Source organism: Cygnus atratus, chromosome 1, assembly GCF_013377495.2.
Source record: "Cygnus atratus isolate AKBS03 ecotype Queensland, Australia chromosome 1, CAtr_DNAZoo_HiC_assembly, whole genome shotgun sequence".
NCBI classification, from domain to species: domain Eukaryota; kingdom Metazoa; phylum Chordata; class Aves; order Anseriformes; family Anatidae; genus Cygnus; species Cygnus atratus.
In genome coordinates, this window is record NC_066362.1 from 205,066,399 (window position 1) to 205,093,520 (window position 27,122).

Consider the following 27,122-nt stretch of genomic DNA (forward strand, 5'->3'; position numbering starts at 1 on the left):
CCCAGCATCCCTCTCTCGAGCATCCCTCCTGTATCCTGAAGCCCCAAACATCCCAAACCCCGAGCATCCCTTCCTCTGAGCATCCCTCCAGCATCCCTCCCCCGGAGCATCCCAAACGCCCCTCTCTGAGCATCCCTCCCCCTCGGAGCATCCCTTCCCAGGAGCATCCCTCCTGCATCCCTCACCCAGAGCATCCTTCCTGCCTCCCTCCACCCTTTTACACCCCAAACCACCCCCCAGCACCCCGACCCCTAACCTCCCCCCCTCCTCCTGCCCCCCGTTACCTCCCCCCCGGAGCCGTGCCGAGCCGTGCCAGGCTGCTTCGCTCCTCGCTACGGCAGAAGAGCCGCAGCCCTGCGGGCAGCTCCGGGGGCAGGGCGAAGGGAAGGCGACGAACTACAAATCCCAGCTCTGGCCGCACCGGGAGAGCCGGGCTCGCCGCCCCCTTGCTTCCTCCTCCTCCTCCTCCTCCTCCTCCTCCTCCTCCTGCGGCGCCCGGGCGGGGACGGGGCTCGGCGGGGCCGCAGGTGGGTGCGGGGCCAGCGGGCGCTTGGGGGGAGCCACCCCAATAGGGGGGAGTGGGATGGGTTGGGGTCACCCCCTTCCCATCCCACCCCGAGCTGGGGAAACTGAGGCACGGGTGGGATTTTTTTTTGGGGGGGAGCTGCCTGCTGGGCCAGAGAGGCCAGAGGGAGAAGGGCTTTGGGATGCGGGGAGGGTTTATTGGATTTATTCCCATTATTACTACCACCGTTGTTATAATTACTGTTCGGATGATTTTAGCATTTCATTCTGCTTTAGTGAATTCCCGGCTGTGCAGGGAGGAGCCATCCCCACGGTGCCTCTCAGCATGGCGCAGCAGCGCCCGGCAAACTTTGTCCCCGTCCCCCCCCCCCCCCGCTGCTTTCCCCAATCCGATTTTTCTGCATTTCACGGATTTTCAGCACTTTGGGGAACGCAGAGCGAGCCCTGCACGCCCACTGCTGGCTCCGCGGGCGGCCGGGTCGGATCCTGGCTGGCCCCTACTTCATTCGTGCGATTTCTGAGCACTTTTTGGGTCGTGGGTTGGCGATCGCTCAGCAGGACACAGGTGGTCGCCTTCCACATGTGTAGGATCAGCAAAGAAATGAGTATCTGGAAGGTACTCCAGCGGTGCAGACGCTTGGCCATGAGAAACCAGGGCAAACCTTTACCGGGGCTAGCATTACAGTGGCACAGGCTCCCTCCCTGCCCTCCTGGCGATCTGCTTTGCCAGCACGGCCTGCAGATTTCGGAGGTCACAGCCAGGAGGGTGCTGAGAGCCCCCACACCCTGGCTTTTATTCCCTGAGCATCCCTGCAGCCGCATCTCTCTGGCTCTGCGCTCCCCGTCCCCCTCCATCTTGTCTTGTACGTTCTCCTTCAGCAGCTGTCACCTTCATTTCTTTTCCCTTCTCCCCACCGCGTGCTGACACTCTCATTCCTCGTATCTCAGTATGAACCTGACCTTTGTTTTATATTTTCTTCCCCTTACTGTGCACCAGCCATATTTTCCTTCCCCCATCTCCCACCCCCCCTTCTCTTTGCCCAGAGCTGCACATTGCTTAAATTCAGCATCTGCAGGTGCAGCCTTCTGCGGTCACCTCCATCCCTCAGCAAGCAGCAGCAGCCTGGACCTCCTGCCAGGAGATGCTCCAGACCCCAGGGAAGGAGGGTCCTGGCCTTGGAAGGGATGGAGGTGCAGCACCGCCCCGCCAGCGAGCCGGGGATGTTAGGAAAGTCGGGTTCATGCTTCCCTGTCGTCTCATCAGCAAAGGGGTATTCCTGTGTTTAATGCAGTGTGATTAGAAAATAAAACTCAAGCCACTGGTGAGCTTTTCCCCGGTATTGCAGCAGGCAGCAGATGGCCAGGGATGTTTCCTCGAGGCTATAGGGGAAGGGTGAGGTGGCGTTTCCTGCATGGTGCCTGCCGGGAGCTGGAGTCCCCTCCCGCAGCTCTCCGCGTATTGCAGAGGCTGGCAGAGCTCCTCGTGCTCAGCCCGGTGGCCAGACCGAGGCGGGATTGGTTTCCATCCTGCAGCGACGGAAAAACGTGGGCTTTCCTCTGTAGGATTACTGTAAATAAGCACGTAGTGTGTAGAAGGCGTGTTGCAAATATTTAACCTGCCGGAGCTGAGCATCAGCTGAGATCAGTAAGTGCATCAGTGGTACCCCAGGGGAGGATTAAGCCCCTCCTTATAACACATTTTACCCCAAATCCTTCCTTAAACCCAGCTCTCACGTGATGCCTGCTGGGTGCTGGGGGCTGCCTCTCACTAAGGAAGCTGTGAGCTGAGTTTTATTTTTCTTTTCTAAATCCTTCTTATTTTATTTCCACTTTCCATTTGTCATTCTTCATTATGATTTTTCTCCAAGCTATCACTGTAGGGTGTCACCTATACTGTATGCTGTACTACAGCTGTACTACAGCTGTACTACAGCTATACTGTAGGGTATCACCTGGATGTCAAAGTGCTTTTTCTGAAGTCCCCATAACACAAATTCCTAGCTGAGGGTCTTGCTTTCCCCTACAAAATCACCCCCTAGAAAAGGGACGAGGTGACCGCAGGGCTGGTGTCTCCACCTAAACCCAGATTTCGCAGCCTAACGAATGTTTTTCCACAGGACTCGGATGTTTCGTAGAAAGTGGGATTTTCACCCCAAACTGACGTGCTCTGTTGTAGCCAGACATGCTGGTGCAAAGCGTGGGGAATTGGGAACAGAGCCCAAACCCGATCAGCCTTTGGCTGCTTATTTATTTGACATTAATGCACTCTAACGAAGCAGACTGGAGCCCAGTGCTGGGAACAACCATCTCCTCCTGCCGAACCGTGTCTGAAGTCTCCGGCTGCTTGGATATTTATTTTTTTTTCATCCCTCCTTTTTACCCCAAATCAATCTGGCCCCTCCCGGCACAGAGCTGCTTCCTGCAGTGCATTACCTGGCCGGCCTCGCGCGGCGTTTCTGCAGCCGCCACGGCTCTCACCGGCTCTCTTGGGCAATACTCAAAAGCCAGGGAGGTTTTTTAGTCTGGCTCTTCCTCCTGGTGCTTAGCAGAAACGGTCCCCGTCTTGCTTTCGATTTATTGCCACTTAGGCTTTCGTCGTTGCGCCCACCTAAATAATTCATCTCTTATTTTTGCTGCGTGTGTGCTTCGCTGCTTGTTGTTACTCTGCAGCTCTTTCTTAACTAAGCTGCATGTTTCACTGTCTTAAACACAGGTTTCCAAAGTTTCAGCTGTGGAGGGATGTTTTATGGGTTGGGAATCGAAGGGTACACTGTAAAATTAATCAGCGGGGCAGTGGCATCTATATAAAATTAAAATTAAAATGCACTCCTCCCACATCACAGACCTCGCCCTTTGCTGCTCCGCGTTTAATTCATTTCACTAACGAGATCCTCTGGATGATGCTCTGAGCAGCCTGTTAACCCCGTCTTACGTGCTGCCTCCCCAAAATCCCCCAAAATGGATTCATTTTCTTTCCCTGCCACTTGTAAAGGGAAACCTGTGTCTGTAACCAATTGCTGCTGCTTTTGTTTTCTGACTCCCAGCAAATGCTTGGGTTTACTTATTAGGGAAACCAAGCCATTGCTACACCTTTTCCCAAATAAAAACTTCATTTTGTTTTCTCATCTGCTTAGTATCTTTTGTATCTTTTCTCTGCCCTGCCAGTATTTCTAGTTTGGCCAAGCTAGTATTATCTTTATTTTGTTAATGCAGAGACAGTTTTCTCCAAACATTTAATGAGATTGTGAAACAGAACCAGACATTTAATCCCTCATGTTTCATCAACTCGCTGTTTCGGGGTAGTTTTTTTTTTAACTGGAATGATCAATTTTTATCCCAATAAGCAACCAGAAAACTCATATTAAAAATGGCTTTTCCTGTGCTTTATATATATATGCAAATGTATATATTCCTTAAGGAAAGGTCCCTGTTGTTTTTCGTTTTTTGAAAATGTTATAAACATAATTTAAAGTTTACAGCAACCTGCATGTTCTGGCTAAAAAGGGTAAACTGCAGCTTTGCTCATTTTTCAGAGAGGTTAAATACTTAGCAATAGTTGTGCCATTTGCACCATTTTTACTTAAGGAGAAACATCATGAATGATGCATTTTTGGATGACTACTTGTACACGTGTGTTTTGTTTTTTTCCAAGTTGGGTGAAACTGGCACTCCATTAAATTATACATGCAGAATTTTATTTATTATCTAATTAAAGCACTCTTAAATGCAATGAATAAATAAGAGGGGAAATAAGCTTGTCCAAAGCTGTTTTGCATTTAAAATTGTTAAAGGAAGCATTGCAGATAATGAAGGAACTGAGCTGGTGGTTATAAATATGTGAAGATGTCAGTAAGTGAAAATGGGTAGATTTTGTCATTTCCCACACCGTTTCCTTGCTTCCTGCTGTGTCAGCCCCATGACTCTCTCAGGTTCAGACCAATTATTTGCTGAGCTAAACTTCTGGAATAGAAGGTCCTTATAGAAGTGGTTGCTTTGCATCTGCTGAGGATGCTCCTGCCAGTAAAACCCAACTTAAAATTTACAAACCCTGGTCTGCTGAAATGCTCAGATGCTCAAGCAGCAGCTTTGACTCAGAAGTTGGACTTCTCAATAAAAAATCATCATGAAGCAACGCTAGTTTCTCTCAATTTACATTATCTGAAAAGATTATGTCTTTAAATAACTGTAGGTTTTTATTTATTTATTTCCATAACACTAAATTACATCTGTTTTTTTGAAAGAAAAATGTATTTAAACACAAATCACTCTAAAAGCACCTAATAATACTGTGCTCTTTGGTGAAATCCACATCATCAGCTCTCAAATTAGATCTCTAGGTGATCTAATCTGACTGAATTTTAAGTACTGCTTTGGGAGCAGCTACACAAAAGGCTTTACTGTAATTCTCCGCTTCCAAGAACTATAACCCAATTCGTACTTGTCCTTGGGGACTGCAGGTTATAGCCACCCACGTCCAACTCATATGCTCTCCTGGAACCTCATCTTCGTGCAATGCCACCAAGCAGCAGTGAACTCTGTGCTGCATTCTTGGAGAGCCTTTATCTTAGGTTAGCAAAGCAGCCATGTCTGATAAACCAGGGCACTGCCATGCTGGTTGGGCGAGCAAAGAGAGAACTCACAACCTGTTTCATCTGCTTTACTTCATATTTAGGGGTTTGTAAGGGAAAAGCAGCAGAGATTGATCTTTGACCACACCACCTGGAGTGCTGGGCCCAGCACTGGGCCCCCCAGCACCAGCCAGAGCTGGGCACCCCGGGGAGAGCCCAGCGCAGGGCCCCCGAGGTGCCGAAGGGCCTGGAGCACCTCTGCCGTGAGGAGAGGCTGCGAGAGCTGGGGCTGCTGGGCCTGGAGCAGAGGAGGCTCCGGGGGCTGCCAGCCATGGCCACCAGCACTGCCGGGAGGTGCCGAGAGGCCGGAGCCAGGCCCTTTTTTTTTAGTGTTATCCATTCAGATCAGACTGAGATGTCTGCCTCTCGTTAATATGTGTATAACCAGCCAGGTTTGGGATCAGAATGAACTTAGGGTGGATGTTGAGTTTGAAATGGACACTGTCTTATCTTCTCAGTGAAGATTTGGGCCATCTGGTGGTCTTTAGGTTCTTGATGAGGGAATGCGCCAAGAGAAGGCTGTGACAGACCCACAGAGGGGGACATCTTGATGCAGCTGCCACAGGCTGGCAGACAGCATGCGAAAACTCCTCCCGTGGTACAAATAAGCAGGCGTGGGCTCAAAAATCTGCAAACATGACCTATAAAGAAAGAACAGAAAAATTTGGGTTGTTTAGTCTAAAACAGCCCAAGTGCTGGCAGAGGAGGGAAGCAGTGAACAGGCCTGTGGGGCCACTGTCAGTCCTGCCTCTGCAGTCTGCGTTATTTGCAGGGAGATGTTGGGAACACTTCTGTTCTTGGATGAAACTTGAAAAAATATGCATTTGGGGCTGGTTTTGTGAATGTCAGATTGTGTTTGTAGCAACACTTTTACAGGCATATTGCAAGCCCTTAGGGGAAAAAATACACGGCAGCCACTCGTACAACAGAATTAGACCAGTTGGAGCCTATATATGATGGGTTTAAACAGCTCTTGACTCTAATTTGGGTTGAAGCCTTCAAGAGTGGGAAGTATGCTGAGACTACAGTGCTGAGGGGAGGTTAACACTGAAACAAATAGCTTTTTTTTCAGGGTGCTTTTGACTGAAGTTAGTAACAAGGACGGTCTTTGGTCTTGGGGGTGGAGTGGGTGTTGTGTTGCTTTACACATGCGTCTTTATTTTCCAGTTTTATTGGATACTGGGTGCTAAGGCTTACACAAGCAAAGCCCTCAGTGGATTTACAGATCTGATTATTTCCCCTAATTATTGTGCAGTGACATATAAGCTGTGTGCTAAGGGCCAACATGGGCTAAAGGGCTAAGGGAACGTTATACTTGAAGTGAAATGCAGATTCTCCTTCGATCTGTTCATTCGCTACTTTAGTGTGGGTGAGTTTTTCACAGGAAAATGTGCTTGCTGCCTAGAGGTGTAGTCATTTTAGGGTGCTATTACCAACATTATTCGGGTTTGAGCAGCCATAAAATCGGTATTACAGCACACGATGAAGTTCTTCCAACCTGTATTTTGCTGTGACTGCAGAGCTGATAACAATGTTATCCTGTCTATGATTATTCCATGACTATTTAGGCTTAATAAACTTAATTTTAAGGCAGCTGTTTGGCTGCTTTCTGTTGGATGACCATAGCTACTACAGCAAGAGCTACCTCATATCTCTGCAGCAAATACTGATGGGTTCCCTGCTGTTTTTTAAATAGTCAAAATAAAGCTGGGAATTAACTTGTTGATGGATTTGGATCCAGCAAACAAGGAAAAAACAGATGTGCAATGGAGCAGCCAGATTTGCAGATCCTCATCTGGTTCCAAGGTGTAGCAGAAACATATCCTGAATAGAAAATGATGGACTTGCTCTCTAAATAGGCTTAGCGTGGGGTCAGAAAAAGTGCTAGAGCTGGCGTAAGGAGTAAGGAAAGTATGGTAGCAGGTGAAGGGAGGTATGTACCCTCCAGAGGCAATGATGCTTAACTGCATCATAAAATCACATCCTGTTTGTCTCAGCTGATTGCAGAGGAGCTGCACAGAAGCTACGTCAACTGAGGATATGGCCCCAATTAATTAGGAAATGTTCTCTAAGGCATGGTATGTTGGAATGAGAAAGTCTGATTTTTTTTATTTTTTTATTTTTTTTTTTCTGAATGAAAGCGCTTATGGCAGCACAGTTCGCTGGCTCCCTGGTAGGATGACTGCACACAAATGTGTGCTAGGGGGATTCTGCCACCACAGCTTTGTAGCTTTAATTACATCTTGATATGCAATGGAAGATATTGGGAATGTGTCCGGTTCTTGTCCTGCCTTTCTGTTTCCTCTAAATCCTGTGGTCATGAGGGAGATGAGATCAGGTGAGCCTAGGATATAACTCCTGAAGTCGGCAGTCGTTCTGCTGTAGGCACCTGTGGGAGAGATTTCACATTTAACATGACTGTAAAGCTTTGGACGACCCATGATTTCTGGCACTAAATTAAATTAAACAAAGCCCTATTAAAGACCCTTAGGAGAAAAAACATCCTTAAGTTTCTTCTCAGGATACATCCTCCAACAGTATTTCCCAAGTTCCAATTCCTATGATGAATTATTGCCATGTAGTTACCCAGATATATTTAGTACTCTTTTTTTCCCTGTTCCTTTTGAGCAGGTTAATGCAGCTGAATGTGTGGTGTTGGATTTTTTTTTTTTTTTGCTTTATTTTTTAGAATTAGTCCCAGCACCGTGACTTTTCCATCATGTCAGAACCCATCACGCTCAATGTTGGAGGAAAACTCTATACCACCTCTCTGTCCACCCTGACTAGCTTTCCAGACTCCATGCTGGGGGCCATGTTTAGTGGAAAGATGCCAACCAAGAAGGACAGCCAAGGCAACTGCTTTATCGACAGAGATGGCAAAATCTTCCGCTATATCCTCAACTTCTTAAGAACTTCTCACTTGGACCTCCCTGAAGACTTTCAGGAAATGGGCTTGCTTCGGCGGGAGGTAGATTTTTATCAAATTCAGCCTCTGATTGAGGCCTTGCAGGAGAAGGAGGTGGAGCTTTCCAAAGCGGAGAAAAACGCCATGCTCAACATCACCCTCGATCAGAAGACGCAGACCGTTCACTTCACCGTTCGAGAAGCGCCCCAGATCTACAGCCTGTCCTCCTCCAACATGGAAGTGTTCAGCGCTAATATCTTCTCCACATCGTGTCTGTTCCTGAAGCTTCTCGGTTCCAAACTTTACTACTGCTTCAACGGAAACCTCTCTTCCATATCCAGCTACCTGCAGGACCCCAACCATTTGACCTTAGATTGGGTTGCAAGCGTGGAAGGCCTTCCCGAAGAGGAGTACACGCGGCAGAACTTAAAGAGACTCTGGGTGGTGCCTGATAATAAGCAAATCAATAGTTTCCAGGTGTTTGTGGAAGAAGTGCTCAAAATAGCCCTGAGTGATGGCTTCTGCATAGATTCTTCTCATCCACACACTTCGGATTTCATGAATAATAAGATTATTCGCCTAATTCGATACAAGTAGGAATGGCTGTTTATGGTGGTGCCAGCGTGGAGATAACACAGGTTAAGTGTTTCCCTTTAAAACACACTTACGGCCTAATTCAGAATCGTGCTTACCTGGATTAAGAGTCACTAACAGGGAGATGATTTTCCTTTAATGTATTTACCGATGCGATCTTCCAGAATATGTCCATATTCTAAACAGAAGGAATAGAAGCGCCTGAATTAAGGATTGGTTCTGTCTCTGCCTCCACCTCTAACCTGCTGTACAACTGTGGGGAAAATCACGTAACTTCTACCCTTACTACATTTTCCAGTTGGAAAATGGGATGGTCCTTAACCTATCCTGCAAGGGTGATGAGAATGTTCAGTAATCAAGATCTGGAAAGCAGCTGGAGATCTGATGCGGTGAAAGAAGCCATGGAGCTACAATCCAGTGGCCAGCCCAGGGGGGCACATTTTCCTTGTCTTACCATGTCACCTGCATGGAGCACGCAAGAAACTTGTTGGTTCCACAGAGAAGAAGCCTCGCCACATGGACACATCCTATATAGCTGTAAAGGACGGTGCAAACTGCAAACGAGTAGGGGATCCTGTCCTGTCGCCATCTGAAGGTGACTTGTTTGGTTTTTTTTCCTGAACCCTGGGAGGAAGCCCCTGCTGTGTTCTGCTTTCAGGGAAGCCGTGTTTGAATGATGTGACTGATGCTGGGAACGACCAAGAAAGCCATAACAGAGAGAATGATGTTCTTACAAATTGAGAAGATTGTGTCTGTTGGGGAACTTTGCTTTGGATGCTCTTAAACCTTTACATTCCAAAGTCATCCAAGACCACTGGTCCTTTTCTTTCCCTTACAACGCTATTATTTGTCCCGAGGATGCTCCCGAAAACTCTCAGAGGTGAAGATGTCAAGAGGGCAGAGGCCCCCAAATAGATTTTGAATGGTTGAACCTCTTCTGCCTGGACATGGCCTTCTTTTGTCTCCCTTGAGCAGTGCCAGGAGCATATGGGATGGTCTCGAGGTAGGATGGATTCCATCTGAAAGGACTATTTTTCCGTCATTACCCCTAGTATTTTTAATTATAAAACCAGGGGCTCAGTTTTCCTACCCCTGCACATTGAGCCATTTCTTACGTCCTTGTGAAGCGGTCAGACTGCTAAGGCAGCATTTTGCCTTCTTGCTTGGATTTACTGTCCAGTTGTCAGGGAGGTAAGGCAGGAGGAAAACAGAGGTGATGACAATGATCAAGCCCTTTCCTAAAAGCCTGGCCTGTGCTATAATGATCAAAATGATGATTAGCTCTAGGCATCATTTGTGCCACGTTCAAGGTGGTTCATTCTCAGCTAATTATGTTTGAAAGTATCCTCGGTGTCCCTAACCAGATTGCTACCAGTGTGCATGAGAGACCCTCCAGAACATTTCCCATAACCTCTAATGAGATAGAAGGGAAAATGCAATAACCAATTTTTGCATTTGCAATTTTATTGCTTCCAAAAGTTCTTGGTAGGGGGCTGCAAAGCTCAGTATCGCTCATGTTCTTGTTTCCCAAAGCAGCTAGTCTGTTGCTGTGTTAAGCTGACCCATAAGCAGCATAAAGAAGTGTTTTATACTGTTGTAAAAAACAGCGAGAGAAATGTATTTCTACTGTCCCAAGCTGTAATTGCATGAACAACACAAATCAGCATGCTGATGGTAAAAATGCACGTTCTGCAGTTATTAACAACCTACTATAAGCTTCTTGCCCTGTCTGCCTTGGTGCAAGACCCACCAGCATGATGATGGAAGTGGGACCATGTTGTTAGGAAGCGCTGACTGGCATTGAAAACCTCGGAACCATTAAACCTGGCCATTTTTGCGAGCCTTGAGGGTTGTAACCAGTATGTTGTGGCCAAATTCCAGCTTGTGGCACCATTCTTCTGGGTTTAGCTGCATTAGGAAGAACTTTCTTTTCCCCGCTCCTGCCCTGAACTGTGAAGCAGGAGTCATCTGTTCTAGGAGTTGCCGCATGCCACTGACAAAGCAAAGCAAGGCCAATGTGAATCTTATTTCTGCCACGAGTTTGCCAGTCAATTGGACATTCATAGTGATGATCTATGCATGTGATATTATTATGAGCTATAAAATACCATACCCGAACCCTCTTTCATCAAATCTATGCCTTCAAATAGGTATGCCCTTGCTGAATTTATGATAACAGTTTTTGGGGGATGTCAACCGTGTATTTTTTAAACTCAAGCCCTTGAGAGTAGATTTTAAATGATTCGTAACAGGAATTCTTGTATGTCAGGACTAAGAGTACTAATCTGTAATTAGTTTCCTTTCAGCTTGAGTTCATCAAGGGGCAAGAGCAGTGTGCTTAAATCTCATTTGAAAGGGGGGGGAAGGTCTGACCTACGCCCCTTAGAGCTCTGGATTGGTACTACCCCATTCTGTTTCAGAAAAAAAAAAAAAAGAGAGAGAGATTTGTATCATTCATTTTCTGGTGAAAAGCATGTAAGAGTCACCAAAAGCACTATGCATAGCTTTATAGAGAGCTTTAATCCTCCATTTTGCCCCCACCCCTTTTTCTTTTCTTCAGACAGTAGCAGAACCCACACTAAAAGCAGTCATATAGTTCCTTAAAAATCTGGGCAAGAAATGAAGAGTGCCCCAACGTGGCCCTAGTAACTGGGGCAATCTGCTGAGATGGAAATACGGGTTTGAATCTCCACAGACCAAGGAGAGAACTGATCCAGGTCTTCATCTGGAGTGCCTGAACCCATCAGGCTGTTATGCAAAAGATGGACCACTTGAATCGACATTTTTCTGTGCTCAGGTAACTAAATCAGGCGAAGGTAGGGTTGACCACAAATCTCTGTTATTTATTAATATGCAGAGAGATGCAAAATTTCCTACCACTGTAAAGACAGGAATGAAAACAGGCTTTGGGAGGAACACAAAAGCTTGAAATACCTCTAAATTGTTAGACAGAATAAACACCTTTGAGAATGAGGTATTATTTATAGTACCACAGCAGTTCTGCGTGCTACCAAGTATGTGAAAGAAGTGCTAAGCAAATCATCTGGGATTGCAATCAAACATGTTATACAAACGTAGTTGCTATTTCAGCGTACATGCTAAGCTAAATTTATAGCTGCTCCCTAATTTTGCACTCTGCGAGTTATGTTGTAATGACTGTTTGTAGGCACATTCTCTCTCTGAAGCATTTGTTCCCTTGTTATCTTGATAGCTGGCTTTTGCTTACCTTCTTTTTCTGAGCCCTAGGGGTGTAACTTGCTTTTCTTTCACCAGTCAGTAGCACTGGTGATTCTTGTTCTCTGCAGTTCTCCTGAGTTAAAGAAAAGTGAACATGCACAAAGCCATATCAAGTGCTTAGGATACAGCACAACCTCATCTCTAGTCATGGAAAGCACTTGACATTTATTAGCAGTAACATCTAAAAATTATTTCACTGTTGGAGTGGAATATTTCCTCTGAGAACAAACTTATTTTTTTCCTTAAAACAAGGAAAGAATCTTTCTTTCCCTTAAAGTTTGAAGGATGGTTTCTTCCACACCTCAGAGCTTATCTCCTGTTCTGATTCTGCCATCAGCCTGTCCCCTTCACCACCTCCATCTATAAAATGAGGCTGACATGCACTTTTTTTTTTTTTTTAATGGCCTAAATGCTGAGAGAGTCGCTGGGTAGAGAGATCAATAGTTTTAGAGCAGAAAAACATCAGAGTTAGGGCAGATGATAAATAAGTTATTAGCTGTACCATAATGGCATTTTCAGACATGTGCATGTCCATGGCACAGTGGGATTTCTTATAAGACAGAAAGATTATTATAAAGCATCTTAGTGGAGTCCAGAAAGAATCAGTCATGGATTTATCTTACGTGTTTTTTGGCTTGATATCTCTTAATTGTCTAATAATGTCCAGTTATGATAAAAGGACTGAAACCATACCTAAATACTAAGATGTCTTTGGGTCATGCTGCTGTTGTTCAGAGTCATTAGGAGACGGTGAGAGGAGTGTTTGTTTCTGCAGGTGGTGGTAGGGAAATAAAAGGTGTAAAATGTTAGACCTGGAAGAATTCTTAAGTTAACAAGAATGTGAAGGGAGAGAATAAAGAATCTAGGCGTGTTCAGGAAAAGAAAACAGCAAGGTAAACAATGGAGACAAAGATTTTGTTGTGGAAGAAGGCTGTGATTAAAATGACTCACTGGTCCTCTCCAGTTTTAATCTCCTATTAAGCAACTTAAATATTGTCCATGCCAACAGTTATGCTAGTACCCTGTCAGATGCAGACAGCTTTGCTTAAATTTGCACGTGCTTTAAATCGCCAAACATACGCACTGCTGTAGTTACCCATATTTTAACTTGGATGCTGAATATAAATTGCTACTTGAGTTTACTGGCAGTAAGTATCTGCAATCAATCAGATTTATTCCCACTCTGGAGAAGGCTGGTGGAGTCTGTACGTAAAGTTCAAAGGGTTGATAAATACTGCCTTCATCCCATGCCATGGACTGTGTAAAATAAATCTATAATCTTCTGATACTTCACAGATAAATGGAGAAGTTATGAAGAAGACTTCTTTTGGAAGCTTCGTTTTCACCCCATCCCTTTTAACTTGGTGTCACTGCTCAGAATTTCCATGTCTTTGGGAATATGAAACTGTCCTTGTGGCATGAGCAAAATTCTTTAATATCTCCTTTACCCACACACGGCTGGTCACAAACGTGCAGGGTACAAGCAGTGCTAATTAATATGTGATGCTCCCAGTAAAAGTCTCGCACATGAATTAGTACAGTCAGACATGTAGGTATTCTATGTGAGAAGGGCTGGATCAGACATAAGTATGCAGATCATGCTGTCAGATTCACTCAGGAATAATAGGAGCAATGGTTTTCCTATGGATTCAGAAAATTAAAAATAAAAAAAAAGGAGCTACAGGGGAGGGCTCCATGGAGTAAATAATATATTTTCTCTTCCTCCTCTTTCCATTCTCCTCCCTCTTATTTTCTTGTTCCTAACCCCAATTTGGGATTTTTCAGGATTTTTCTGTTGATCAGAACTTGGTCCCTGATTCACTAAGAGCTATACTTTCGAATGAATGCTTTTTGGAAAGTGTCAAAAGATGGTTTTACTTTCTTATCACTTTTATAGAGATCCTGTTGGGTATCACACTTGAAAATCTGGTTGCATTTATCTGCCTATAAGTCTTCTGTGAACTGTTACTAATATGTATTTTAGAAGACAGTAAATAAAATGTGAATGAAGCAGTAGATGCTCTGCCTGACATACATTTCCATGCAGTGATCTCTGCTGAATCTATAGCTTTTCCTCTTAGGATTCTACACAGTGTGTCATTGCAATGCTTCCCAAGAAGTCTCCACAACTGAGAATTATAGGAAGCTCACAAAAAAATAGTGTCATTTTAGAAAACATGCTTTTCTAAATAATCCAAGCCATTTAAAATGTTGTAGCTCATTCACGTTTCAAACGTGTAATACAGAGTATTCATTTTTGAACAAACCTTAATGTATTGCTGATGTACAGGAAAAAATAAGTTTAACATATTATTAACATGATTTCAAGCTGCCCCTATGAGTACTATTCCTAGAAGGACAAAGGTTTGCTGTAAGCAACCAAAAAAAGCATCTTCTTTGCACGTATCTGCCCTCTAGGCTGGCAGAACTATCAAATGGAGTGTGTTCCTCTAGAAGAGCACGTTGCACCTGGAAGGTGACACCACCCCCAGTGACATTGTTTGGAGATGGCACCTGCCTGGAAGAGGGCTAAGCTGGTAAATTTTGAAGTGGCTTCTGCGCGATTCAAGGGAACTGTTGGCATGAGAGCTGCTACACACTTTCTTCCTGCCTTAATGCACCCACAAACACCGTGCTTCTGGCGCTATGGGGGAACCTTTCACAAATCAGATCAACAGGGTTAAACCTGTGCTGATGCGTAGATTGGCATGGGGGACTACCCAGCACACTGCCCATTGCCGCAGAGGAGATGCAAAGGAATGACAAGAGAGATCCTAAAAGATCACCCAGATCCAGAGTGAGCCAGATCCTCCCGTCTCTGTGACCATATCCCAGGGCTGTCCTGGAAGAAGCAGCAGCTGATGTTGAACCCTGTAGGAATAGCATTTCTCAGCTGTAGTAAAAATGGAGAAGGAGCATGAAGGGAGGGCGATGGGGCAGTGCTTGGGCAAAACCAACCCTGCATGAGACCAGTAATGATAGACGCGTAACTGGCACCACAGACTGTCCCCTCCTCATGGAGGTGCTGGCCACCAGCAGCAGCTCAAGCCCTGGTAGCAAATACAGCCTCAGAGTGGCTCCACACCAACCAACCCCACATCCCCCAGGTCCAACACAACCCAACTCCATATGCAGTCCCGCAGCCACCCAAACTCACTGCTGGTCCCACACCCCTGAACCCCACATCACCCAAGCCTACCACCACCCAATACCACTGGTGGGCCCACAAGAGCCAACCCTACTCCTGGTCCCACAGCACTCAACCCCATGCTTTCTCCTGCGCCATGCCTGACCCCATAACACCCCAGCACCAATCCTGACCCCACGACACCCAATGTCACTCCCAAACTCAAGGGGAAGACGTATGGGGGGTGGCTGAGGACATTTGGTGTGTTCAGCCCAGAGAAGAGGAGACTGAGGGAAGGCCTCATGGTGGCCTGCAGCTTCCTCATGAGGGGAGCGGAGGGGCAGGCGCTGAGCTCTGCTCTCTGGGGACAACGACAGGACCCGAGGGAACAGCACGGAGCCACGACAGGAAGGGTCAGGCTGAGTGTTAGGGCAAAGTTAGGGTGGTTGTGCCCTGGGACAGCCTCCCCAGGTCAGTGCTCACAGCACCGAGCCTGCAGGACTACAAGAAGCATTTGGACGCCGCTCTCAAACACAGAACTTTACTTTTATGTGGTGCAGCGTGGAACCAAGAGCTCCACTCCCAACCCCTCTCTGTCCCCTCCAAGCACCGCCATTACCCCCCCCGCGCCTCCCCTCACGCACCACTCCGGCGCATGCGTGGGGGGGGGGGGAGTGGACGCGTAATGGCGGCGGGCCCATAATGGCGGCGAGCGGGAGGAGCTGGTTCGGCGCCCTGGCGCTCGGCGTCTCCTTCCTCAAGTGCCTCCTCATCCCCACGTAGTAAGGAGGGGACAGGGATGGGGGCTGCTGGTTCTGCCCCTTCTTGGTGCAGGGGACGGGGCATTCGGTGTGGGGACGGCCCCGAGGGGGTTTGTTTCCCTCAGGTATTGCTGTCCCTGGGGTGTCGCCACCTCATCCTCTGGGCGGTGTAAAAGGGGATTAAGTTTGGGCTTGAAGGTGCTTACAGCCAACCTGGCTGTTGTTCGGGGGCTTTAATATGTTGAAACAGGCACGCTTTCTAATTAATAGGGAAAATTAATAGGGAAAAAAATGCAGTTTTCCCCTCAGAAACTTTAAATTGCTATTTATAGGTCAGTAACTCCAGGAATTTTTGCATTAATTGTAAGAAAAGGCTGAGCTATAAGTCGTTCTTGACCCATAATATAAATATATTATACCTATAACGTGCCTTGTCCTATATCCATCTGTGTCCTGGGTACAAAGTTTGTGCAGCATCTCTGTTACTGCCCAAATTATTAGATCACAGTCTGGGAGCTGGGTGATGTAGGCCCCCTATTTATCTGCCTCTGGTCTTGTACTCGGTTATGTTTCTCCTTCAGGTGCATGCGTGTGACTTAACCTAAACCTTCTGTAGTCATTCCACAGATTTTGAAGTGCACAGGAATTGGCTTGCCATCACGCACAATTTACCTCTCTCTCAGTGGTACTATGAAGTAAGTTTCTTTATGGGGCAAGGGTTTAATGTTCTTTTATTAGTTGTGTACAAGTTATAGATGTATTGGTTATGCCAGCCTCTCTGAGTGCTAGAGGAAAAAGAACTTTATTTGCAGGACATACGTGCCAGGGATACTGATGGCTGGCAGCTGGATAGCTGTGCTACAGAAGCGTATCGATCCCAATTCATTGGCCTTATGTAATGCTTAAAAAAATATTTGTTTGGGACAGCTGCTAGTATTTATGAAGGCAAACTGGGAAAGACAATTAATGCACGTGGTTTATTAAAAAGGTTGCCTAACAGGAGCAAGCTGTGTGGTAGTCTTGCATTGTTGCTGTCTTTGCTGTTGTCATTAATAATTCATAGTTATTGCAATAAAGAATGAATCTCATAAACAGGTCTGTGCATTATGAAGTTAATTAGGATATTAAAGTTGTGGTCCTCTGCTGGCATCCTACTAGCATGCATTGATTTTAACCTAGATGGATCACCTTCAACTTGATAATAGGTTAAAACCCAGTTGTGTAGGCCACTATCTCAAAATATTTCTTGGCGTTCTGGGATAAAGATCAGTCTCTAGGACTCCATGTAAGCATTTGGGAACTGTGTGTCCAGGGATAAATGATGTGTGTATGTCAGAAGTTTCCAACAGGCTGATCTAACAGTGTAAAAAAGTTAATCATTGGTTAGGGCATAACAACTGTCCTTTTAAGAAAAGATTAAATAATACTGTTGAATCCAAATAATTCCAAATAAATAATACTATTGAATCCAAATCCAAAAATTTTGGTGAAAAAAGGGTTATTAAAAGTAACATGTAAAAAGTAATTTTGAGACCAAGAAGATTGATTGTGCTGGTGAATTCTTTCATGCAGACAAAACATAAGATTGAGATAAAATGTCAACTGATCTGATGTCATGAACTGGATATGAAGAACCGTAAACAGCACGGGTTGTGTTAAATTATTTATTCTCATTTTATCTTCAGGCAACTTCAGAATGGACCCTGGATTATCCACCTTTTTTTGCTTGGTTTGAGTATGCGCTATCACATATTGCCAAGTACTTCGACCCCAAGATGTTGGTCATTGAAAATCTAAATTACAGCAGTCATGCAACCGTCTTCTTCCAAAGATTTTCAGTCATCTTTACGGATATCCTTTTCATCTATGCAGTTCGTGAGTAAGTCTTAATGCCCTGATTGTAGGGACAGTGGGTTCAGTATTCTAACTTCTAGAGTAACAACAAAAATATTTGTACAAACTTTGTAGGAGCTGTGGGTCAGCTTGGGTGAGCACGACTGTTTTTTCCTATTTTCTTATCACTCTCTTCTTTTAAAATAGAAGTGTATAAGAAACCTGTGATGAAATGTCAGTATGATCTCAGATATGCTAAGTCACTCCAGTGTTTTTGATGTTCTTGGTGATAAACTGATTATTCCAAGTCTAATTTAGCAGTATTAAGATTCTGTGCTTTTAGGGTGCCCTGGCTTTCTGAGGGAGAAGAATGATGCTACTAGTAGCAATAAAACACATCACCCACAAATTTTTAATCTGATCTTCAACATGTGAACCAAATGGCTTCATACTGAAGTTAGAAGATGTTCTTAGCTAGTAAGCATGTAGCTCACAGTACCAGGGGAAAGCCAGCTTAATGTCCTGACTGGGGACTTTAAATACAACCCAGTACATTGTCTCCAGATACAGCAATACTCTCTTCTTTGATAAGAAGCTGACAGCAAACAGGCAGTAAAAAACTGTAGTGTTATAATTGAAGATGAGGTGTGACCGAGACCAGGTTACTTAACAAACCTTAGCATGTGGAAAATGTTACAGCTACTGGTATTTTAAATCCTTTTTTCCTAGTAAACTTTATCAGTTATGTTCTATTCTCTTGATGAGTTTAGCAAGAACTCTATCATTGCCTTCCAGCCATATGATATCCTCAGGTTAAGTGCATGTCTCAACTTTTAAAAGCAACGTGGTTTCGTTAGTTCTTTCAATTAAGACTTAACGCTTCTTCTGCTGTTGTTCAGATGCTGCCGATATGTAAGTGGGAAGCGAGCTGCAAAGGATATTTTGGAAAAACCAACGTTTATTCTTGCTGTTCTGCTCTTGTGGAACTTCGGGCTGTTAATTGTGGATCGTATCCTTTCAAATCAGGTTGTTTGTGGGGTTAACCTTTTACAGCGTGTGGTACAAACCCATGGGTATTCTTACTGTCGCAGCAAGTAGTACTACTGTTCGTGTTCTGGGGTTAGTTGAATAACTTCATGTTTTCTTTGCAATTATCTGTCAAAATGGAAAATGTTCAGGTTTTGGTCTGATTCGCCAGAGCTGCTGAAGGACCAGTCTGGCAGCAACGTGCCTGTTCCGGCTGGCTGCTCCCCCTCCGCCTTCCTACAGAAGTCTTAGCAGAGAGCTTCTTTTTCCTGGGTGCAGTTCTAGGTTTGTCCCGTGTAAAGGAAAACCTTACAAGTGCTTTGTGTCTGGGATGTGTTTAAATGGTAATGCTGTATGATAAATAGCAAATTTTCTTTAAAGAGGATATAAAAATAATGCTGGGAGGTCCAATTATTGTCAGTCAGTTTTGACATAATGTGTGTTGACGTTGTTGAAGAGGGAACAGAAGGGAAAACAGCAGTCCTTAACAGGAAGGACTCACTCTGTGCTTCCCTGTTTTTGTCCAAAGTTGTATGCTGGTAGGTGATAAGTGAGGACTGCTGTCTCCATCGATAAACCAATGTTAGGCAGAAACCGGTATATAAAAATTCAAAAAGTGGACGATTAACCTATTATTATTTTGTCATGTAGCTTCTTGATAGATACGTAGTCAGATTGCTAAGCTTCATTTCATCACGATAATACTCTGGGGTTAGTAGTCTGTGTGTCTGTACTTAACGTACTTACAGGTAAGATTAATGACTTTGAGTCAAGTGAATTTAAGGTTAATTTCTTGACTTAAGTTCTATTTTAATTTGATTATGTCTTTAAGCCTCCAAAACTCTAATAGTAGTAGAGAATGCTTACTTTATTCCTTTCTTGACTCAAATTCAGATATTCACTTTCAGTACAATGGCTTTCTATTTGGCCTGATGCTTCTCTCTGTTGCTCGACTATGTCAGGTAAATTTAAGTGGCTCTTTTCTCTTTATTTGCGTATACATTTTAGGTACATCAATTCACTTCCTTGGGCTGCTACTATTGAAGCTAATGGGAGTGGCTCCAAGTTGGTGTGCCCTAAATCTGGGTGTCGAGTTATTTGTTGAGTCTGGGGGGAAGAAGAGAACCTGAATGTAACCACAGTTGCTTATTGATGCTGCAGCGTTTCAGTTCCCTGTGAGAAAGCTAAATCCTGTGTTACACCTGAGCAAAGTGACATGGTTTGCTGCCATCTTGCCTCCTTCCAAATCACCAGTCCTTAAAAAATGTACTTCAGAAGCTGCAGGCAGGGGGGTCCTTTCCCAGTTTTCAAAGCAACATCTGACAATGCAGCTTCCTTCTCTATTTATTCATGACTATATTGTTTGTAATTTGAAGTAAACACTTAATTTGTTTTTATGCTTATGATAATTGTCCTGTCACCTTAGGATCAGACCAGAGGGCTTTTTCAAAGTTTATACAAAGGAAGACCAAGTAGAAAATCTTGGATTTTTTTGGACTTTTTTATTCTTTTTTTTTTTTTACTTTAGAAAAGGTATTTGGAGGGCGCTCTTCTTTTTGCTATTCTTCTGCATTTCAAACACATCTACGTGTATGTGGCCCCAGCATACGGCATTTATTTGCTGCGATCCTATTGTTTTACTGCAAATAATGCAGGTAAGATGGAGTTTTCCTCACTTGATTTTGAGGAATTGTGTTTAATGGTGCATGGGGAAGACACAAGACACGCAGGTACCATTGGATCAGAATGGCTGTTGGTCAGGTGGGAATTCATCTTGGGGAGCAGAGCTGGAAAGATCTTCAGAGATTATTTAAAATATATTTGAGTGTCAAAAATTCCTGTTTCTAGGTAGTTCTCTATTAAGAAAATGCAATGTGAACAAACTGCAGATGGCAGTTTGAAGCTGTAAGAATTATTCTGAGTAAGAAATAATTAGATGGCTATTCCAACATCCATCTTTCAGGCTTCTGTCCACTTTTTAGCAGGGAAAAATGTGTTTATTTCTCACGTGAGCCAAGAGATTATTTCTCTTTAAAGGAGAAAAATCAAAAGATTGTATAATGCAGGAGCTGCCATGTAGAAAAAGTAAATGGGCATAGGCAAATGAAGAGCACAAACTTTACTTAACTCAAAAGAAGTGGGGCAAACTCAAGTTGTACTTTCCCTCAGTAATTAAATTCAGAATAAACTAAATACCCATAGACTTCCTCTTCTCTTGCCTGTGTGTATATATAGTGTACATAGTACACTGATATGAAATTTTTCATTTCTGTCTGGGTCAGCCTTACTTCCAGTTTTGCCAAGATGGGCAGGAGTATTTAGATGTTTAATGGGCAAAATTGGCTTTGCTTACCTTAAGTTACCTAAAAACTACCTGCTAAAGGAAGTAATTGAATATATTGATGTGAAGGACTAGGTGCTTCTTCTAGATAAGTGCTAGCATTCCACACTACCAGTGGATTGCTTTGCCTCTCCACTTGCCACAGTAACTGCACTGATAATCTGTTTTCTTCTTACAGATGGATCCCTGAAGTGGAGGAGTTTCAGCTTTCTTCACGTAACTCTTCTGGCATTGATTGTTTGTCTTGTTTCAGCTCTTTCGTTGGGCCCCTTCATAGTGTTGGTAATAACCCCTTTTTCACTTGTTATTCACCTGAACAGTTAGAAAGCTTTATTGTGAAACTAGAAACCATATCTCATCTAAAGAGACCTTTTTTGTTTCATTCTTCTTCGTTCCTGTAGGGCCAGCTGCCTCAAGTCATTTCACGGCTCTTCCCTTTCAAGCGAGGCCTCTGCCATGCTTACTGGGCCCCAAACTTCTGGGCTTTGTACAATGCCGTGGATAAAGCGCTCACAGTTGTTGGTACAGTACGCACATCTTGCGGTTTGGTGCTTACTTGCAGATAGAGCTCTCTGGATTTTAGGCTTCCTTCCCCATTTGAAATGCAGGTAGCAAATTATACTTCCAGATTGCCTTAAATCGATCGATTATCTACATAATTCAGTGTGTGACAAGCTTCCAGTGGTAGGTCAGAAATCAATCTTGCCTGTTGTATTTTAAAACAGAAAAATCTCAACCATATACTTAGTTCAGTTCTGTTCTGCAGACCAGTTTGACAGCTAGTATATTTTCTTTATTAATATTTAACAGTTTGTACTTTTTTTTATCTTATTTTTTTCAGGCTTAAAGTACAACTTCCTTGATCCCACAAAAATTCCTAAAGCCTCAATGACAGGAGGGCTGGTTCAAGAATTTCAGCACACTGTCCTTCCTTCTGTGACTCCGCTGGCAACGTTGGTCTGTACTTTCATATCTATCTTGGTAAGAACAAATCATGGTTTGGGAAACTTTTGTTTTGTCCCTAGCAGTTTTTAATCTGATTAGCATGTCCCTCGTACAAATTTTAATTCCAGGTCAAAAGATAACTTTTCTTTAAAAATAAATTATTACAATAAATATGGGGTTAATCCTTTTGGATATATTTATTTTTATTTAATATATATTTGGAGCACAGTTTTTTAACATTGGAAAGCTCTTTGGACAATGGCTTGCATTCAGGATTGCAAAACTTGACTGAAGTCCTGTTTTTTGCCTGTTGTTTCTAGCCCTCTGTTTTCTGTCTTTGGTTTAAACCTCAAGGGCCCAGAGGCTTCCTTCGGTGCCTTGTTCTTTGTGCATTGAGCTCCTTCATGTTTGGTTGGCACGTGCATGAAAAAGCAATACTCCTCGCTATTCTGCCTTTAAGGTAAGTGACTCCCGCATGTGGTAGTTGGCCAAACTGAACCTGCAGCTGCTTGTTGAAGTATCCTCAAAAGAGGATCACTTGGTTTTCAGTATATTTCATAAAATAAACACGCTTGTAGAATGCCTTAAGCTGTGAAGTTTTAATGTGTTTCAAGTGCATTAATTTCAGACACAATAAATGGTGTCTTCCAGTGCTGAGTGCTATTACGATGTGTAGTGTAACAGGAGATCTGAGTGTTTGGATTCAGACACGTGATTTTTGTTAAGATAATGGAGAAAAAAAAAGCTCATAAAGGATTCAGACTTCAGGCTGTGGGTACCCCAGAGCTCTTAAAAGAATTCATTTAGCCTCCCCTTAAAACCTCCTTTCTGTACTGACAACTTGAGAGCAAGCTTGATAAAATCATAGAATCAGAATGGTTTGGGCTGGAAGGGACCTTAAAAATAATGTAATTCAACCGCTGCCCTGGTCAGGGCCCCCTGCCCCCAGCCCAGGCTGCCCCCAGTGCTCAAGTTTGGCAAACCAGGTCTGAATTTAGTGACTAAAATCCTAACCCAGGACTTGTTCTCATGATACGTGAACGTGGCTACAATTGGAAAATAACACTGATCATGTGCTGCATCACTTGTAATTGTACGCAATCGCTTTGTGGTACTGGTGATAGAGAAGAATGGATGCTCGGACACGTGGCAAGGAAGCCTAAATGCTACTTGTGAATATGATTAGAAGCAAGATTACTACCACTTAGCTTATTGTCACAGTTTCAGATAGCTCCTGCATGTGAACTAGTGAATAGGGCTACTGCAACCACTGACATAAAACCCCAGACTGGGGTGGCAGTCGGGGGGAGGGAATTAACACTGGAAGAACAAAAGGAAGGAGAAGGAAGCAGGGATGACAGTGTTGCCAGGCAGGTGGCAAAGGAAAAAGACCATTTGTAGGGGAAAGAAGTAGTACTTCTAGAAAACTTCAGGACTTTTTGATACTTGTGTTCAGTGAGTGTGCGGTTTCCTGGGAGAGGGTTTCTTGGCTGATTTTTCTCCTGCGCTTTTAAGAAGTCAGGTGGCTTGGTAGCAGGAGATTCCATCACAGGTCCAGGATTTGGAAGGACTGGGGTCCTGTGTAACTCCACATGACCTGTTCTTCGTTCTCTTTTGTGACTTGCATAGCGTTTTTGCTGAAATGAAGTTTCTTTACTAAAAGAAAAGTGGTTAACGTAAGTTCTTGTTGTTTTTAGCTTGTTGTCTGTTCAGAGAGCAAAGGATGCTGGCATCTACTTGATCCTGACAACCACAGGGCATTTCTCCCTTTTCCCGTTGCTGTTCACAGCACCAGGTAAAGTGTCTTCTTTCTGTGCTCTCATGTCTTTACTTGTTAGTGTAGAGTGGATAATGGCTTTGGATTGTTTCATGTAATTAGTTGGAAGCTGTGAGATGCTATATGTGAGCCTGGTTTTGTAAATATGAGCTTCCAACTAGTGAAAAGAAATCTTGGTTTAAAAACACAGTGGAAAAATCATAGAATTCGAATTGAAATAGAGATGGGGAATTGTGATAGTCAATATTTGTTATCCCTCGCTCTGCCACGGTTCTAGAAACTTTCCTCTGCCTAACACTACCATGTGAAGGAAGAGGATAAAGTCAACTTGAGACTACAGATCTGTCAGGCTGTTTTCCAGACAACGTTTCCAGCTGACTACTGTTTAGTGCTATCAAATAAATAAAAATTCTTGCAGTAGCATCAATTATGTGTAGGGATAGATTTTCTGTGTGTGTGTGAATGAATGCTGTTTCTTCCTCCTGCCTCTGATTAATCAAAGGTCTGATGTGTTAAGGTGTAAATAAAATAAACAGATAACCATTGTGTAATGATTGGCATACTTCTGGTAGAACTCAAATCCAGATGCTCTCCTTCTGGTCAAATAACGCCATTTATTTGCAATAGAGGAGCTGCTGCCTTTAGACTCTAGAGACTTCCTTTATGTTCTCTGTTCACTAACTCCTGTATAGTTTGTAGCTTTGAACTAGATTTCCCTGTCGTTCATAATGTTCTGAGTTTCCTAGTAATTTCTAATCACTTTTGAATAGGAAAATCTTAATTGCAGTGCTGTCATATATTGTAATTATAATTGTGTTCACTATATATCCGGTGTGTGTTGGAGTGCTTGGCATTTTGTTTAGTAAATATATATATATATATGCTAATTCTTTTGTGCCCAAAATAAGTCTTTTGTGTCCTAAATATATATATAAATATATATTCTATGCATAAATACAAGTCCTGTAAATAATTTTGTTTGGTTTGGAGAAAATAATTAAATTGGACAATACAAGCTTGAATACTAGCACTTAAGGTTGCTATAACTTAAATGGCAGATGCTTGTTGTAACTGATTTTAAATGTATATTGTGTTCCTTACATTTCAGAACTTCCAATCAAAATACTGCTTATGCTGCTGTTTACAGTTTATAGCTTCTCTTCGCTGAAATCTCTATTCAGGTAATGAAATAAACTTGTTCCTGAAGTCAAGAATGAAACCACCTCTGTCACTGGGAACTGTGTTGTCATAAGAGACAAACAGCACTTCAGTTTCATGTTTGTGTCAGTTTTCGGTGTTAAAATGATGATGCCTCTGTTCTCCTCCCAAGAAGGAGGGCTTAAGATAAGAGTTTTATAGGACATCCTTGTTCTGTTTGAGCTGTGACAACTGTCCAGTTAGTCTCAGAAGGGTGTAAACCCAGTGTATTTTTAAGGCCGTGGATCCCCTACCCACTCAACCAAAGACAATGCTTATTATAAATCCGGTAGTCTCCACTGTCCTATTTCCCAAACTTCTTATGGCATAAGCCAAGTTGTCATGAGGATCTCTTGGAAATGCTATGAACCTGTATTTATTACATCAGTCACCTGTTTTTTATAGGTCATCCTCTTTCAACCAGACTGCTTTGTCCCCCGTAGTGTTCTGGACTCAGGTCATTCCTTCTCAAGTACCCTAACTCCCCTGTAGATGCTTAGCTTGTGTAGAGCTCAAGCTTTTGCAAATTTCTTGTTCATAACTCTGCTAAAATCAGAATATGAATGTAGCCTGTTGACTACTTGCAGTCCAAACCCTACTAGCAGTGTCCATTCTGAGAGTTGAACTTAGATTTCCTACAGAAAGCTTGTGGGGAGGGGGCGGTGGTTAGGATAAACCTGACATTTCTAGTCCTTGGGTGCAGAAGAACTTGCATGGAACAAACCCATGTATGAAGTACAGGAGATCTCTGTTTAATTGTTCTTTGGTATGATGTGAAAAGAAGCAGAGCAGCTGCTGAGATTTCCACCTAGATTCATTTCTACTCAGCAAGGGCCTGTTGGAACTCGGTGTAAAAACCACACGATTAAGGGAATTAGCTGTACTGTGTGTTACCGTGTGTTTTGCTACTGAAAACTCTGGAAGTTCTAATTGTTATTTAAAGCGTTGCTGTGAACTAGTGGGTGATACTCTCTGCACTGTTTGTGTGTCACCAGTAGTAGCTGAAAAAAATAGTTACTTTTAGTAACAACATGTATTTTAACATCTTTTTCTTGAATTTTCTCTGACAGGAGAGAGAGGCCTCTCCTTAACTGGCTTGAAATAATCTACCTCGTCCAACTGGTGCCTTTGGAAATCTTCTGTGAAATTGTATTTCCTCTGACCTCCTGGAAGCTGCAGTTTCCTTTTGTCCCTCTGTTGCTGACCTCTGTTTACTGTGCTCTGGGTGTCACGTACGCTTGGCTGAAACTGTACATCTGTGTCTTGACTGAGCACGTTTTTGTGAGGCAGAAGGCTGAGTAAAGCTGTGTTGGTGGGACCCATTCCAGGTTACCCCTTTGAGGGGATTATCCAGCACGGTGAGGTGTTGTTGTAAGGACATATGCTGCCTTACAGCCAGCTGTGTGTGTACCATCTCCGTGAGGAGAGTTTGTCTTTTTGCTTCTGTACTGTCCAACTACTATACCTCTGATCAGAAACACTCATCACAATAACGTGGTCCACTGAGACGACACTTTGCCATGAATAAACTGTGAAGCTTAACGAAAAAGGATTTTGTATTCATATTGACTATGTAAGAGGTTCAGACTTCTGTCCTGAGGAAAACCTGCCTGGCTTTCCCGTTACTGTCTGTATTTTAATAAAAAGGGAACCAGAAATTACAAGAGGTCATTGCTGTGTAGAGAGAGCATTGTAACTGCATACTGTGGAATATGAAAATAAAAGGAACTTTGGTCTCTTTGTTTTCAGCCTTTCTTGCCATTTTTTCAGCACCTGTCCAAGCCATACTGTCCGTGGAGAAACTCTCCTGGGGTGCACTGTTGAGCTTCTGAACAACTGAAGCTGCAGCTTTGCATTTTTGCTTAATACGGCCATGTCTGTTTGATCTTTCTGTTTCACGGAGTCTTTTCAAGGAAGTTTTACTGTATTCTAATCATACTTATTTTTGAAGACAAGGTTTTTGAAAACCTACATAACTGTCCCTCAGAGATTTTGCTTTAGGAATAGGATTGTTTTGGGGCCCAGCAATGTCACCCACAACTGTGGGGGAGTGCAGAGGGGATGAATCTTTTGAGCAGTTTCTGGACTTCATCACTGTCCAAGAATGTGGTCCCCTTTAGAGGGGATACTTGACTAAATGGTTACACTCTGTTCTTCGAATATTTTGAATGTTAAAGTAGTGTGTGGCTCTGGTAGGAAAGCAGGTAGCAGTTAGAGTGGTTGCTG

General features: G+C 43.6%; 2 protein-coding genes across 4 annotated transcripts; both read left to right on the forward strand.

Annotated features, from left to right (window-relative positions):
• Positions 1-471: 471 nt before the first annotated feature.
• KCTD21 (potassium channel tetramerization domain containing 21) lies at positions 472-13,904 on the forward strand. Of its 3 annotated transcripts, none has more exons than XR_007708706.1 (3): positions 478-527; positions 7,843-9,655; positions 11,213-13,904. XR_007708706.1 is itself a non-coding variant. In XM_050712816.1 (2 exons), the coding sequence occupies exon 2, from the start codon at positions 7,873-7,875 to the stop codon at positions 8,653-8,655; it is 783 nt and encodes a 260-aa protein (XP_050568773.1). In that variant the 5' UTR covers positions 472-527; positions 7,843-7,872; the 3' UTR covers positions 8,656-13,898. The 3 variants fall into 3 exon arrangements, 1 of the variants encoding a protein (XP_050568773.1); XR_007708707.1 differs by having other exon boundaries at positions 11,217-13,898; XM_050712816.1 differs by having other exon boundaries at positions 472-527; positions 7,843-13,898.
• A 1,768-nt stretch (positions 13,905-15,672) lies between these two features.
• On the forward strand, positions 15,673-26,644 carry ALG8 (ALG8 alpha-1,3-glucosyltransferase). Its single transcript, XM_035560444.1, has 13 exons — positions 15,673-15,798; positions 16,394-16,472; positions 17,463-17,656; positions 18,510-18,619; positions 19,531-19,598; positions 20,165-20,291; positions 21,156-21,259; positions 21,379-21,499; positions 21,819-21,958; positions 22,243-22,382; positions 23,620-23,717; positions 24,808-24,880; positions 25,967-26,644. The coding sequence occupies exons 1-13, from the start codon at positions 15,719-15,721 to the stop codon at positions 26,196-26,198; spliced, it is 1,566 nt and encodes a 521-aa protein (XP_035416337.1). The 5' UTR covers positions 15,673-15,718; the 3' UTR covers positions 26,199-26,644.
• The last annotated feature ends 478 nt before the right edge of the window (positions 26,645-27,122 follow it).

Coding starts and splice junctions, on each gene's coding strand:
- KCTD21 (XM_050712816.1), top strand. CDS start 7,873: ATGTCAGAACCCATCACGCTCAATGTTGGAGGAAAACTCTATACCACC.
- ALG8 (XM_035560444.1), top strand. CDS start 15,719: ATGGCGGCGAGCGGGAGGAGCTGGTTCGGCGCCCTGGCGCTCGGCGTC. Junction 21,959..22,242: donor GTACTTTCATATCTATCTTG/GTAAGAACAAAT, acceptor TGTTGTTTCTAG/CCCTCTGTTTTCTGTCTTTG. Junction 23,718..24,807: donor GTTGCTGTTCACAGCACCAG/GTAAAGTGTCTT, acceptor CTTACATTTCAG/AACTTCCAATCAAAATACTG.